At 38.4% G+C, this 16,491-nt stretch overlaps 1 protein-coding gene across 1 annotated transcript in view; it reads left to right on the forward strand.

The window, feature by feature from the left end:
• Positions 1-16,491, forward strand: part of FAM186A (family with sequence similarity 186 member A) — a 79,703-nt gene that overhangs the window by 61,583 nt on the left and 1,629 nt on the right. The window contains exons 5-7 of the mRNA XM_058742807.1: positions 6,763-6,955; positions 9,709-9,860; positions 11,435-11,617. Of these exons, the coding sequence (XP_058598790.1) occupies positions 6,763-6,955; positions 9,709-9,860; positions 11,435-11,617 (528 nt within the window). The remainder of the gene's footprint in view (positions 1-6,762; positions 6,956-9,708; positions 9,861-11,434; positions 11,618-16,491) is intronic.

A 16,491-nucleotide genomic window follows, 5' to 3' on the forward strand; every position in this document is an offset into this window, starting at 1 on the left:
AAAAAATATATATAATACACAAAAAATAACAACAGAATCCAACAGGTATAAAAGGCGTTACATGGTACAAAACCCCAAAAGATACAGAGCTATTAACTTACTGGTGCTTAAAATGACTAGACAAGGACACATGAAAATGTCTCCTTTCCTCACTTAGGGAGCTATACTATTCAAAAAGTTATTTAAAAAAAATTTTTTTAACGTTTATTTTATTTTTTGAGACAGAGAGAGACAGAGCATGAACGGGGGAGGGTCAGAGAGAGGGAGACACCGAATCTGAAACAGGCTCCAGGCTCTGAGCGGTCAGCACAGAGCCCGACGCGGGGCTCGAACTCACGGACCGCGAGATCATGACCCGAGCCGAAGTTGGCCGCTCAACCGACTGAGCCACCCAGGCGCCCCTCAAAAAGTTATTTTAAAATGCCCTTTTTTTTTTTAGCTCCACTTTATGAAACCACACTTACTGCTCATGTTGATTATGCCCACCCAATCAAGTAGTTATTTGGAAAATTGCATGTTTTCTATACTGAAAGTGCATTTTGTGCCACCTTGTCAAGTGCAAATAGAAAATTTCTGTACGTCAAGACCATAGCAGGGCAGTTGTATCTACTATCCAAATTCACACACACTTCTCTCAGATCCTAGAGACGGAACTCTTTTCTAGCCAAGAGCTTCATATCAAGGAAAGGATATATAAGCTAGAAGTGTGGGTAAAAGGAAGAAACATAGGCCCTGCTAGGCAGGCATAGAGTGAAGTTTATGCTCAGCTTCCAGGACATGTGAATATTACTGGACTTTTTAAAAATTTATTTTTATTACTTTTTTTAATCTTTGTGTTTTGATTCTGCCTTTTGCCTTATAGAAAACTTTGATTTTTATATGTTCATATCATTATTTTTGTTTGTTTCATGTTTTTATTTTTATTTAAATTCTAGTTAGTTAATATGTCGTGTAATACTAGTTTCAGGAGTAGAATCTAGTGACTTATCACTTACATGTAACACCGAGTGCTCATTACAACAAGTGTCTTCCTTAGTGCCCATCACCCATTTAGCCCATCCCCCCACCTGCCTTCCCTCCAGCAACCCTCGGTTTGTTCTCTAGAGTTAAGAGTCTTTTTTATGGTTTGCTTCTCTCTTTTTCCCCTCTGTGTTCATCTGTTTTGATCCTTAAATTCCATATATGAATGAAATCACATGGTATTTATCTCTGATGGGCTTATTTCACTTAGCATAATATACTTTAGCTCCATCCACATAGTTGCAAATGGCAAGATTTCATTTTTAATGGCTGAGTAATATTCCATTGTATATATGTCCCAGATAATCTTTTTAAAAAAATTTTTATGTTTATTTTTTTGAGGGGGGGGGAGGGGCAGAGAGAGCAGGAGACATAGAATCTAAAGCAGGCTCCAGGCTCTGATCTGTCAGCACAGAGCCCGATGTGGGGCTCGAATCCATGCCACTGAGATCATGACCTGAGCTGATGTTGGATGCTCAACCAACTGAGCCACCCAGGCATCCCTAAACTATTTTTGAGCAAAGAACACTTTGTAGAACCTCTGTAAGTGAAGATTCCATAATTAAATGCTAAAATATAGTTTTAGAGTTGTATTAGCACAAGATCAATGTAATATATCTGAGAAGCAAGAATGGAGAGGATGTAAAATTAGACCAGATGATGATAATAAAACATTTCATTTCCATACATATTGAGGAAAGTCCTCAAAGCTACTAAATATTATGGTGACCTGTCAGGATTTATCATTTAACTCATCAACATTTCTGAACATAGCAACCACTATTGACTAGGGACTGTGTTAGACCTAGGGGACTGAGGGTGGCAGGATATAAAGGTGGACAAGCCATATCCCTGCCTTGAGGACATTCAAAGTCAACTCAGAGAGACACCCACACAAACAGGTGATTATATGTGGAAAGAACAATGATGGTACATGTACAAAGTATACAGAAGAGGACTGAAGACAGGAGAGTTAGGTAAAACTGCTAGACATCCAGACCTTTGAAGGCAGAGAGTCTAGCAGAGCACAGGAAGGAAGGAAGTAAAAGCAGTGCATGTACGTGTGTGTGTGTGTGTGTGTGTGTGTGTGTGTGTGTGTACCACTTTGTTGCTGGTAGAATACAAAGAATAAGCAGGATATGGCAAGAGAGAAGACTGCAAAGATAGGCTAGGTCAAAGAGAATCCTAAATGGCATGCTAAAGAACTTGTATTTTATTTTGTATGTGATAGAGGATAATTGAAACATTCCTAACAAGGGAAGTAAAATGCCACTAATATGGAAGGTGGATTTAAGGCAAGTAAAACTTCATGCAGAGGCATAAATTAGGGCCAGATGGCATCCACCCAAAAGTTTTGAAGGAGTATAAGGGTATGTAATCAAATAACCAAGTGTACAGTATTTCCTGTTGTCTGGAAGGGATTCTATGCTAGGGTGATATTTAAAAAAATTTTTTTTAACATTTATTTTTTATTTATTTTTGAGACAGAGAGAGACAGAGCATGAATGGGGAGGGTCAGAGAGAGGGAGACACAGAATCTGAAACAGGCTCCAGGCTCCGAGCCGTCAGCACAGAGCCCGGCGCGGGGTTCGAACTCACGGACGGTGAGATCATGACCTGAGCCGAAGTCGGCCGCTCAACCGACTGAGCCACCCAGGCGCCCCGCTAGGGTGATATTTTAACACTAACTCCCATCAAGGAAGGGCATCCATACCAGGCAGTCTGATGGAATCTGCAATAAAAGGAGAATCACTGCACTCTTGAAAACGTGAAAACTGATAGACTAAAGGAAATAGAAGTTTTGTAGGGAAATCAAACTTGTTTAATCTAGAATTCTTTGAGGAAACGTTACATGGACAATGAGAAACTAAATAAATGATTTAAAGCTAGTTATATCCCTACACAAGAGGTTGTAAAGCATCTAGGAAGAAGAGAAACTTTAGATACATTATTGCATTTAACTTGGAGACGAGGAATCATTCAGGAAGTTCATCCTATTGGCCAAAGTTACACAGCTAGTAAGTAGCAGAGCTACCACATATGAATTCAAAAAGTTCATTTCCAAAGTCCTGTGAGTCTAAAGTACTGTACTATATAGTATGGTATAGTATAGAATGCTGCCTTGAAGCAGGAAACTATAATGATTTTATATCCACATTTTAATCCTGCTTGCTCTTAAACACAGACTTTGAAGTCGGGAACACCTTGGCTCAAACTTCCAGTTTTGAATCTCTCTGAGACTCAACTGTGCTGTTTGTAAAATGGATGTGATAATATTTACTTCGAAGAATGGTTGCAAAGATGAACTGAAATAATGTATTTTATTTTATTTTTTAATAATGTATTTTAAATAATGAAACATTTAAATGTAAATTTTAAAACATAAATACAATTTCTAATACAATGATCGACACATAGTGGATGCTCAGTAAGTGTAAAGCACCTTCCCTTGGATTGTGATGCTATATCAAATACTGTAAAAAATATTCCTTAGGAGGGAGGCAAGATTTTATCAATACAAGTGGAATTTTCTAAGAGAGTGGGAACAAAAGGTAAGAAGATTTGAATGGCCATGATTCTAGAGAGGGCATTTTAAATAATTAGATACTTCAGCAGTTACTACTAGACTCAGTGTTTACATTAATAAAATTAATTATCTTTAAAAAGCCATGAACAGGGACGCCTGGGTGGCTCAGTCGGTTAAGCATCCGACTTCAGCTCAGGTCACCATCTCGCGGTCCGTGAGTTCAAGCCCCGCGTCGGGCTCTGGGCTGATGGCTCAGAGCCTGGAGCCTACTTCTGATTCTGTGTCTCCCTCTCTCTCTGCCCCTCCCCTGTTCATGCTCTGTCTCTCTCTGTCTCAAAAATAAATAAATGTTAAAAAAAATTTTTTTTTTAAAAAAAGCCATGAACAATAGGGGAGCCTGGGTGGCTCAGTTGGTTAAGCTTCTAACTTTGACTCAGGTCATGATCTCACTTTCATGAGTTTGAGCCCCATGTCGGGCTCTGGGCTGACAGCTCAGAGCCTGGAGCCTGCTTCAGATTCTGTGTCTCCCTTCCTCTCTGCTCTTCCCCCACTCACGCTCTGTCTCTCTTTACCTCAAAAATAAATAAACATGAAAAAATTTTTTACAAATCCATGAAAAATAATTTTTCTAAGCGTGAAATGAAACTATGAACTTTCTGAAGTTTCCAAGAATTCATTACTGAATTATGATTTTAATATGAAGTTTAAATGTGATTTCAATAAGGAAGAATTATGGAGAAAATCTAAAAGACTGTGTGAATAGACAGAAAAATAGTAGGAAAGATCTGGTGTGAAAACCAAGGTTTATTGGAGAGATATAATGCATAGCATAGTGATTACAGTCAACAATATTGTATTATAAACTTAAAGTTGCTCAAAAACCAAATCTTGGGGGCGCCTGGGTGGCGCAGTTGGTTAAGCGTCCGACTTCAGCCAGGTCACGATCTCGCAGTCCGTGAGTTCGAGCCCCGCGTCAGGCTCTGGGCTGATGGCTCAGAGCCTGGAGCCTGTTTCCACTTCTGTGCCTCCCTCTCTCTCTGCCCCTCCCCCGTTCATGCTCTGTCTCTCTCTGTCCCAAAAATAAATAAAAAACGTTGAAAAAAAAAATTTAAAAAAAAAAAAACAAAAAAAAAACCAAATCTTGATTGCTCTCCCCACCCCCCAAAAAAAGATACTTATGGGATGTGATAGAGGTGTTAGCTAAGGTTACAGTGGTAATCATATTGCAATATAAATGTATCAAATCAACACATTGTCCACCTTAAACTTACACAATGTTATGTCATTTGCATCTCTTATATATACAACATATAACCATCATATATATATGGGAACAATGTTATTTGTAGGAATGGATATGGTAGGCATTCTGTAATGCGTGTAGAGAAATGATTAAAAACATGTGTAATAAGGATGGTTATAGGAGCAAAAAAAATCATAAGATATGAAAAAAATAAGGCTATTGGAAAATAATTAAAATTAACCAATTAATATGGAGTTAACACATTTAAGTATTAAATAATCCATATATATAGTATGTTCTGAGTTACTAATTATAGCCCACAAGAGACCTAAGAGTTAGGTCTCTTAGTTCTGTGTGTGTGTGTGTGTGTGTGTGTGTGTGTGTGTGTGTAAAATACATATATTCAGAAGAATATCTGCAATGGGTTATCATTGCCTACCCTCCTCACCCCACCCCCCAAAATCCAAACTTCTTAACGTGCCTTTTATGAGCTTTCAGAAGCCAGCAATTTCAGTATTGTCCTCCACTGTATCTTTTCACAGATCTATGGTCTAAAAGTCTCGGAATACTCACCACTCTCAAAATATAACTCATTTTCCTGCCTTTGTTTATAGTATTCCCTCAATTCCTCCTCCTCTTTCCCTAAACTTTAGTGACAGAAAGATTTACCTGAGAATTTGTTTAAAATACTGATCCTGAATCCTACAAGATTTTGATTCAAGAGGTCTAGGAAAGCACCCTGGAATCTACATTTTCAATAAGCACCACCACCACCCCATCACCCTGCCCAGATGATCAGTTCAGGTGATCAAGGTCCACATTTTGAGAAATATTGGTATTGTGGAAAGAGAAAAGATCTGGGTTTGCTTCCCCAATCTATTAATTATGTAACTTCGAAAAATTACTTAACTTTGCTCAGATTGCTTTTCCTCTCCTATAGAACAGAGATGGCAAAACACTATCTGTTTAAGAGACACAAACTTGGTGGTATGCATTATAGTAAAGAGAGAGTATATTTTTATGACTGTTCCTCAAGATCCTATGTAACAACTTCCTATGAGGTCTTCTTTATTCCTCTTGTTAGTATGAATTACGCTTTCCTTTGTGCTCAAATAGCATGTTTATAAATAAATAAATAAATAAATAAATAAATAAATAAATAAAATTTTAGAGAGTGTGCAAGTGGGGGAGAGGGGCAGAGAGAGAAGCTTAAGCAGACTCCACAGGTGGAGCCTGATGCAGGGCTTGATCCCACCCACAACCCTGGGATCATAACCTGAGCTGGAATCAAGAGTCAGACACTCAACCGACGGAGCCACCCAGGTGCCCCAGCATTTTTATATTTCTGTTTAGCCTTATTTCATTCTATTTGACACAGTTAATTTATTAGTCTCCTATTCTGGCTTGTAAGTGCTTTAAAGGCAAGGACACTGTCTTTCTCATAACTGTATCGAGTACCTTCTTTTTTTTTTTTTTTTTTTTTATTTATTTTTGGGACAGAGAGAGACAGAGCATGAATGGGGGAGGGGCAGAGAGAGAGGGAGACACAGAATCGGAAACAGGCTCCAGGCTCCGAGCCATCAGCCCAGAGCCTGACGCGGGGCTCGAACTCACGGACCGCGAGATCGTGACCTGGCTGAAGTCGGACGCTTAACCGACTGCGCCACCCAGGCGCCCCTCGAGTACCTTCTATAGGTCTTATCAGTACTAAAGTTTTAACATAATAATAAACAACACTACTGTAACACTAAAAAACTCCAGAGTTAATGAAAACTTGACCATCATATAGATTTTTTTTGAAAGTTTAGTCATGTAACGAACCAGATTAAGGTCTCATTAAGCAAGCCTCCCACCCCTATCACATCCCTCTCTACTTACTACTGATGAGAACTGAAAGTAACTAGGTTTAGGTTTGCTTAAATTAGGATCAGTAGTTATACCGATCTCACTCTTGTTAATTTTTTTTTTCAAGAAACAACCTAATCAGGCGATTACAAGTGATCAAAAACACCGGGAAAGGTTATGAAACCCGGAACCTCTACATAATGCTGAGCAGAATTGATGAGTACCAGAAAAAGGTGATGCAGGTCTGGACCAACAAGCAGAAGTCTTTAGAGCAGAAACGGAATCAGTGCCTGAGGAAAATGATATTCCTATTTAGCCAGGTATCTTGTTTTCTATTCCCTCTCCCAATGTGTTGTAAGAAAAATGAAAGTGGTAAGCTTTGAAAATAACATTTACCTGGAGATACTGTGTATATTAGTTTCCTAGAGCCGCTGTAACAAGTTACCACAAACTTGATGCCTTAAGACAACAGAAATATATTCTCTCCGTTCTGGAGGAGTTTGTGGAATCAAGATGTTGGCACGGCTGGTTGCTTCTGGAGAAATTTGTTCCATGCCTCTCTCCTAGACTCCGGTAGCTGTCAACAACCCTTGGCATTCCTTGGCTTGTAGCTGCATAGATCCAGTCTCTGCCTCTGCCTTCTCATGGCCTTCTTCCCAATGTGTCCTATATCTTCTTTTCTGTCTCTTATAACACCATGTATCATTGGATATAGGACCCACCTGATTAATCCAGGATGATCTCATCTTGAGGTCCTTAATTACATCTGTAAAGACCCTTTTTCCAAATAAGGTCACATTCACAGATTCTGGGTGAATATATCTTTTGAGGGGTTTACCATTCAAGCCAGCACACCATGACCTCAGTGAAAACTCTTAAATTGACAACAGGGATGCTGACTGGACTCCCTACATGGGAAAAGATTAGAATTGGAGAGACTTCTAGAAATGCTCAACTCCTTCCTAGTCAACCCACATCTACCAATCTCTAGGTATAAAACCTCTTAAGTCACCACTCTCCAACAGATTCATGATGGTTACTTTTCTCCTCAAAACTATCAGAAAGCAAATTTTAATAGCATGAGTCAATAAAGGAGATAAGAGTTTACTGAACTTGCTTACATAGCACCACACACAGAATCTGATCCTGTTAAACTCTGGCAAACACTCATTATGTCCCAGAGCCCCTCTGAGATAACCATTAGTATGCTTTTGGGGTGACAGTGGCCTTCCAGAAAGTTACAGGGCTGAGATTAGAATTATTTGTTCTGGGACTACATGCTCAAAATGGAGTTCTGGAACATTCTTGGAGTTCTAGGACTATTTTATATCTATATATCTTTTTCTTTCACTAAATTCATTTATAAAATTACTTGCTACTTTTTTTTTTGATTTTTTAATCTTTATTTATTTTTGAGAGAGAGACATAGTGTGAGCAGGGGAGGAGCAGAGAGAGAGGGAGACACAGAATCCGAAGCAGGCTCCAGGCTCTGAGCTGTCAGCACAGAGCCCAACACGGGTCTTGAACTCACCAGCTGCAAAATCATGACCTGAGCCAAAGTCAGATGCTCAACTGACCTACCCACCCAGACGCCCCATATATATTTTTTTTAATGTTTATTTATTTTTGAAGGAGAGAGACAGAATGCAAGTGGGGGAGGGACACACACACACACACACACACACACACACACACAATCCGAAACAGACTCTAGGCTCCGAGCTGTCAGCACAGATCCTGATGCGGGGCTTGAACCCATGAGCTGTGAGATCATGACCTGAGCTGACGTCGGACGCTTAACCAACTGAGTCACTCCGGTGCCCCAAATTACTTGCTACTTTAAAAGATACAGATTTCTCATCATAGCCTGATCCAAATTAGACATAACTCTCCAGGACAGCTACTTTTTAAATATCAAAGCTCTTTGATTAAAAAAAAAAAAAAAAAGGATGGGGTGCCTGGGTGGCTCAGTCGGTTGGGCAGCCAACTTCGGCTCAGGTCGTGATCTCACGGTTTGTGAGTTCGAGCCCTGCGTCGGGCTCTGTGCTGACAGCTCAGAGCCTAGAGCCTGCTTCAGATTCTGTGTCTCCCTCTCTCTCTGACCCTCCCCTGTTCATGCTCTGTCTCTCCCTGTCTCAAAAATTAAAAAAAAAAAAAAAAAAAGTTAAAAAAAATTAAAAAACAAAAAGGATATTTTGGACAGTTTTTGGTTTAAAAAACATGGCCAATGTAGATGGAATAAAGCAAAATGAGCTGGCAGTGTCAAGAAGTGTCTAATAGGAATCACAACATCTAGAGCGCTTCAGAGGATGAATAAGGGTCTGTGATCAGGGAATGCAGGATCTAGATGATGAGGTGATTATTAAGGCAGAAGAAGGGAGAGGGAGCAAAAGGGAGGGAGCAAAAGCAAAAGGGAGAAGAGGGTACAAGTGAATAAATACCTTACAACGCTCAAGAGTTTGGTTCTGCTAACAGATCGTGCAGGTTCAAATCAGCCTCACCACATATTAGCTACGAGACTTTGGGCAAGATCTAAAATTTTCTGAGCTTCAGATCTCTATGTGTAAGACAAAGGTAACAACAGTACCCACCACCACATAAGGTTGCTGTAAATGCCAAATGAGTTAATATATAAAAAGCATGTGACATTCAGTAAGTATTCAGTAGGTGTTATCATTAGCTTTGCATACCACTTCACAATGTATGGGGTGCTGCCATAATACATATTATCTTATACAACACTCACAGCAACCCTGTGTCATTATCCTTGTTTTAGAAATAGGGAGAAAGAGGTTAGATAAAGTTAGCAACTAACCCAAACTCACAAAGCTAGGAAATTGGAGGGGTAGGACTATAGCGTATGCAGGCTTTTATATAACATAGGTGCCTCCTCTGCAATTTTGTGTTGGAGGTGAAGGTGTGTTTAGGAGGAAGGGAGAAAGAGGGTGGAGGAAATGGATTTGTAAATCCATGGAAAAGAAGAGTCACCATTTAGCTAGGGCCAGCTCAGATCCTCCTAAAGACTCTTACCTTTTCTCCCCATGGTTTCCTTTTCTGATTTATTTATTTTTAGCTTCAACAGACGTATAAATTGAGTCTTAGTCAACCTATCCCTTGCATCATCGACAAAAAGCAGATACCTGCCTCTACCAAATCTGTTCAACAATCATTCCTAGAGCTGCTAATAGAAGAAGACAGAAAGTCTGACACATTGAAGAAATTTCGGTATGTGGTAGGAAAGACCGACATTAAACCTTCTTTGGACGACATGTGGGACCTCTGGCTTTTTTTTTTTTTTCCTGTCCAAGAGCTTCTCCTTCCCCTCAATTATGATGTGGTACAGTGGAGAGTCTAAGGTAGTGTTACTTTTCTTAGCTAATTTAACAAGAGGCTTACTTACATATATTTCTCCTTAAATATTTAACATCTAATTTTGAGTTCCTTTTTTTAAAAACTGATGCTGGTCTGCTCCTTGCCTGCTCTTTTCCAGGGCTGATTTAAGTCCAGTTTTCTTTTTAGTGACTCCCCTTCATAACAATTTCAAGACTGGGGCTCTCTTGCCCCTACAGGTGACATGACAATAATGGTCCTGGAGGGAGACAGACTGATGGCATCCCTTCCTTATAATGTTTGGGTGCCTCATCTCACATGCATGGGCTTACTCCAAAGATTCAACTAGGAGTTTAATTTTCCATGTCATTAATTGTGAATGCTAAAGACTTTAACTAAATCATTGGATGAAGCAGAACTTTTTGAATAAAGTGTTAGAATTCTTTTCCCATACTTTTGAACTTATATCTAACTGAATCATAACTAGTGTCAATAGATTTTTTCAGATGAAAGGTTAATTTCATTAATCATATGAGGACATACATTTATAGATTTGTGAAACATTTGTTAATTTGTGATATTCTACTTGAATGTGAATTGTTTTATTTTTGCCCACTTAATTCAGTTCAACTTTAAATTTAAATTAAATTAATAAAGCTGGTCTTGCTAAAAAATGAAGCTTATTTTTTTTTTTCAAAAAAATTTTTTAATGTTTATTTTTGAGACAGAGAGAGAGAGAGCATGAACGGGGGAGGGTCAGAGAGAGGGAGACACAGAATCCAAAGCAGGCTCCAGGCTCTGAGCTGTCAGCACAGAGCCCGATGCGGGGCTCAAACTCACGGACCGCGAGATCTTGACCTGAGCCGAAGTCGGCCGCTTAACCGACTGAGCCACCCAGGCGCCCTTTTTTTTTTTTTTTTTTCAAAAAAAAAATTTTTAACGTTTATTTTTGAGACAGAGAGAGGGAGAGCATGAACAGGGGAGGGTCAGAGAAAGAGGGAGGCTTATTCTTTATTATGAAACAAATTATTTTAACACAGAATGAAGAAACTTAGGTTACTTTTTTCCTGTTTTCCTTTTTTTTTTTTTTTTTTAGAGAGAGAGAGAGAGAGAAGGTAAGAGCTTTGGGAAGGAAGGGGGAAAATGTTGATGGGAAAAAAATAGTCTCGATATGGTTTACATATTCTATGAAGCTAAGAAGGTAGTTTTAAAATAGATCACTAGGTGAAGTCATGGAAATGGAAATGCAGCTTTTGGTGAAGAAAAAAAAAGCTATTTTAGCAAATTCTGCTGTTTTAATCTCTCTCTCAGTCAAAGTGGGCGTAACTAATGTTCTTCAGTGCCAGAGAGGGCATCATAGGACAAGGTGGTGGTGAAGAGAAAAGGGGAGAATAAGAGTCATACATTTTGATTGAATATGGAGCTCAGGAGAGTTTGGTGCTTCCAGTTAGTGCTCTCTGGTTCTTTAGACAAGAAGACCAAATGGAAGCCATCTGGAATGCTGATCTGTCGACTTCAAGCTACCCAGTAACAGAGAAGACATCAATACATTCACTCTGGGCCCAGCTGGGTGGGTACCCAGATATTCCTATGCTACTCCAGTTAGATGTTCAATCTACCTTCAGAAAATCTCTTGGATCCATTAAATCACAGTAAGTTAAGGACTGGGAGAACTCTGGTAATTGGGCCTTTGGTCATATACCTTCTGTTTCCCTACCTTGACCTTACCTTATAGCACCAGGGAATTACCAAAAGTAGGTGCTTGGTGTAAAGTTAGACATTACCTTTTCCAGGATGCTGTATTAACAGAATCCTGGTTACAGGATGTAACCATTTGAATCTTTTTTCACTTAGCATAACTCCTATGAAATTCATCCATGTTTTTACGTGTATTATTAATTCATTCCTTTTTATTTACTGACTAGTATTATTCCATTATATGGCTGTACCACATTTTTTAATTCATTCATCAGGTGAAAGACATTTTAGTTGTTTCCAGTTTGGAGCCATTATAAATAAAACTGCTATAAAAATTCATATACAGGTTTTGGGGTGAATGTAAGTTTCTACTTCTCTTAGATAAATACCCAGGAGTGGGGTTGATGGGTTAGATAAGCATATGTTTAACTTTTATAAGAAATTGCCAAGCTTTTTTCCAAAGTGACTTTTCATCTCTGTATTTATTCAGTGGGGCTAGTTCTTGTCCTGCCTCTGGATGAAAACCTAGATGGTTCTGTGACATTTCCGATAAGTTTTCAGTACTATGTTTATCTGGTTAGTAAAATGTCCAGAACCATGTACAAGTAAAACTTGGATTTTATTTTAAAGTTGAGGTTTCTCCTCTCTTCCAGGTAAGACTATTTATTACAACTTAGAGTCAGAGAAGGAGGATATGAACAGCTGCTTTTTTCTGCCCTACTGCTTCTCACTTTCCCAGCTTGCTACTATGGGACCCTTTAGGAATTAGAGGTCTTGGAAGGAAGAAGAGAGGGGGTAAATGGAAAGTTCTTACTATCACTGTTGCATTTTCTAACATCAGTGCTTCCTGGATGTGGCAGATTTTTAAAGCTGACTCATGAAGTACTTTGATTAGTTCCTTGGAGATCACCATCACTGGAGATCTCTTATCTGCAGATTTCTTGATCTTGTCAAATATAGTTTTATCCCAACTGGTTGTTTACATCTGTGATACTTCCAGCTTCTCTCTGCTGAGATGTGTTTGCATATTTAGGCATCCCTTGCAGACAGAACCCATGACAGCCCTATGCCACCTTTCTTGGGTATACATATGCATAGATGTGGCCCACATCTAGTCTACTGGAAACAGTGGGCCTTTCTTTGTCCAAGTAAACTCTGAGGTTGAAGGCTTATCCCAATGCAGCAGCAGCCTCCTCTTTGCTATTAGTACAGCTAGCCAATCAATCACTGCCTTAGCTTTTTTTTAGGTACTGAATCAGGCCCCATTCTATTGAGCCTCCAAAATGCTGTGATAAGTTCTTGGAGTGGAGAATGGGTAGGCATGCTCTCAAAATCCTCTTCTCCTTGACCATTTCATACTCTGAGTATGAGTTAGAAGATTAAGAGTCAGTTTAATTAATATTCAACTTTATCCAGTCAACCTGAATTTAATCTGACAACTTTTCCATTGTGCTTTGTCAAAACTTTCACTTTGATATTCTACCACATACAAAATATGTATTAGGAGTCTCTAACTTGTTTAGTTAGATGCCTGAAAACGTTCAGAGTAAGAGGTGCTGAAAACAGTGAAAAAAAATTAAGACATTATAGGAAATAGGAGAACTGAAGTCTTGGAATTTTGCTATTTTTCACTAAAAATAGAAATATAGACAATATACACTTTAAGACATCTTAAGTTAGTAATAATGGGCACTATATGATCAGTTACTACTTGCCATGCTCCCTTTTTTTTCCTCACTAGAATCTCTTCAAGGTCTTCCTCCCCCCAAAAGGATTATATTTATTTTACTTTGTGAAAATTAAAGTACAAACCAAGAGAATTTCTTTCCCTCTGGTTTTAGTTATTTCTACCACTCCTTAGAGCTCAATTTAAACAATTATTCTTTCTGATCTGTCTTCTCTAATTCCTCCTATGTGCTCCCATAGCATCTTATAATTAAATAGTATCCTAGCACTTACCATTCTATATTGTGCCTCATTATTTTCCTCCCCTGATTTCAGACATGTTTTGGAGAAATTAGCTGCCTTTGTGCTGAACTGCCACTACCTTTGCTCTGCCTGCTTTCCCTTCAAAAATATTTATGGACTACTTACTACGTGCCAGGTACTATACCTAGGCACCGAGATACAATATGTGGGAAGGGCTCAAGAGATCATAGATGACAGGAAGAAGGAAAAATTTGTGCAAAATCTAGGGTCAATACCATATTGCTTCTTTTTGCTTTATCTCCTTAAAAAAACAGCAACAAAAACTAAACTAAACTAAATAATATTTCCCCCTACTCCTCAGTTCCCTTTCTTCCTATTTCCAACAGAAGTGACTAGAACTAAGATTTTTTTTTCTCTTCCTGTCTGGATGTGTTATGTGATGCTTGGAGCTACTGCAATCTTTGGCAACCCTGAGGTGATAACCACAAGATAAAAAGACAATACACCAGGAATTACAGAGAAGGAAAATAAATAAAACCCTGTCCTTGATGACATCTAATTGCTAGAACAACCCTGAGTATATGTGCCTCTGGGCTTTTGTTAAGTGAGCCTTTGTTTGGTCAAGGATTCTGTTGCTTATAGTCATGTGAGTTTGAAAAGAATGTGTAAGCTGCTATTGTTGGATAAAGTAGTCTAGAGATATCAATTATATCCGTTTGATTAATGGTGCTGTTGAGTTCAACTATAACCTTAATAATTTTCTGCCTGCTGTATCTGTCCACTTCTGACAGAGGAATGTTAAAGTCTCCAACTACAACAGAGGATTCACCTGTTTCTCCTTGCAGTTCTCAGTTTTTGCCTCATGTAGTTTGATGCTCTGTTGTTAGGCAAAACAGTAAGGATTATTATGTCATCTTGGCATATTGACCCCTTTCTCATTATAAAATACCCTTCTTTATCCCTGATAGCTTTCCCTGCTTTAAAGTCTAGTCTGTCTTAAATTAATATAACTACTCCTTTCTTTTGATTAGCGTTATCATGGTATTTTTTCCCTTCCATTTACTTTTAACCTACATATCTTAATATTTAAAGTCAGTTTTTTATAGACAACATATATTTGGGTCTTGTGTTTGGATCCACTCTGATAATCTCTGTCTTTTAATTGGCATATTTAGATCATTAACATTTAAGATGGTTATTGATATAGTTGCATTAATATCTACCATATTTGTTACTGTTTTCTATTTATTGCCCTTGTTCTTTAGTCTTTCATACTTTTTCTGCACTTTGTAGTTTTGAGATTTTATAATTCCATTTTATCTCCTTTCTTCATTTAAACTTTTTTTCATTACTTTTTCAAGTTGCTGCCCTAGACTTTGCACTATACATTTACAACAAACCCATGCCTACTTTCAAATAACACTATACTGCAAGTGCCTTATAATAACAAAATATTCCTAATTCTTCTCCCACTCCATCCCTTGTATCATTTCTGTCATCCATTTAATCTATACATTAGCATGCATATATCATTGAATACATTATTATTACTATTTTGCACAATTTATTATCTGTTAGACCAGTTAAGAAAAATAAAACCTTTTATTTTTATTTATTGCTTCTCAAATGCTCTTCCTATCTTTATGTAGATCCAAATTTCTGATTTACATCATGTTCCTTTTTTCTGAAGAATGTCCTTCAACACTTCTTGCAAGGCAGATCTACTGGCTATAAAATTCTCTCAGTTTTTGTCTGAGAAAATCTGTATTTTTTTCTTCACTTAAAAATTTTTGCAGGGCACAGAATTCTAAGTAGGTAGTTTTTCTCTAAACACTTAATTTTTTTTTAATGTTTATTTATTTTTGAGAGAGAGAGAGACAAGTGCAAGCAGGGGAGGGACAGAGAGGGAGGAAGACACAGAAGCCAAAGCAGGCTCCAGGTTCTCAACTGTCAGCACAAGAGCCCAACGTGGGGCTTGAACCCATGAACCATGAGATCATGACCTGAGCCCAAGTCAGACTTTTAACTGACTGAGCCATCCAGGCACCACTCTCTCAACACTTTAAACATTATACTCCTTTCTCTTGCTTGCATGGTTTCTGAGAAGTTGGATGTACTTTTTATCTTTGCTCCTCTGTAGGTAAGGTGTTTTTTCCTTCTGATTTCTTTCAAGACTTTTACCTTAAATATGATATGCCTAAGTGTGACTTTTGGGGCATTTATCCTACTTGGTATTATCTGAGTTTCCTAGGTTTCCTAGTTCTGTGATTTGGTGTCTGATATCCATTTGGAGAAATGTTCCATCATTATTGCTTCAAATATTGCTTCTGTTCTTTTCTATCTTTTTCTGGTATACCCATTATATGTATGTTACACCTTTTGCAGTTGTCCTCCAGTTCTTGGATATTCTGTTTTCTTCAGTCTTTTTCTTCTTTGTTTTTCAGTTTTGGAAGTTTCTTTTTTTTTTTTTTTTAAATATTTTTATTTATTTATTTATTTTGAGAGAGAGACAGAGTGAGTGGGGGAGGGGCAGAGAGAGAGAGAGAGAGAGAGAGAGAGAGAGAGAGAGAGACACAGAATCTGAAGCAGGCTCCAGGCTCTGAGCTGTCAGCACAGAGCCTGATGCGGGGCTCAAACTCATTAGCCGTGAGATCATGACTTGAGTTGAAGTTGGATGTTCAATCGAATGAGCCACCCAGGTGCCCAGTTTTGGAAGTTTCTATTGGCATATCCTGAAACTCAGAGATTCTTTTCTCAGCCATATCCAGTATACTAATAAGGCCATCAAAGATATTCTTCATTTCTGTTAGTGTTTTTGATCTCCAGCATTTCTTTCTGGTTTTTTCTTAGAATAGCCATCTCTCTGCTTACAGTATCTGTCTATTCCTGCATGTTGTAT

This window comes from Neofelis nebulosa, chromosome 8, assembly GCF_028018385.1.
Source record: "Neofelis nebulosa isolate mNeoNeb1 chromosome 8, mNeoNeb1.pri, whole genome shotgun sequence".
Lineage (NCBI taxonomy): Eukaryota > Metazoa > Chordata > Mammalia > Carnivora > Felidae > Neofelis > Neofelis nebulosa.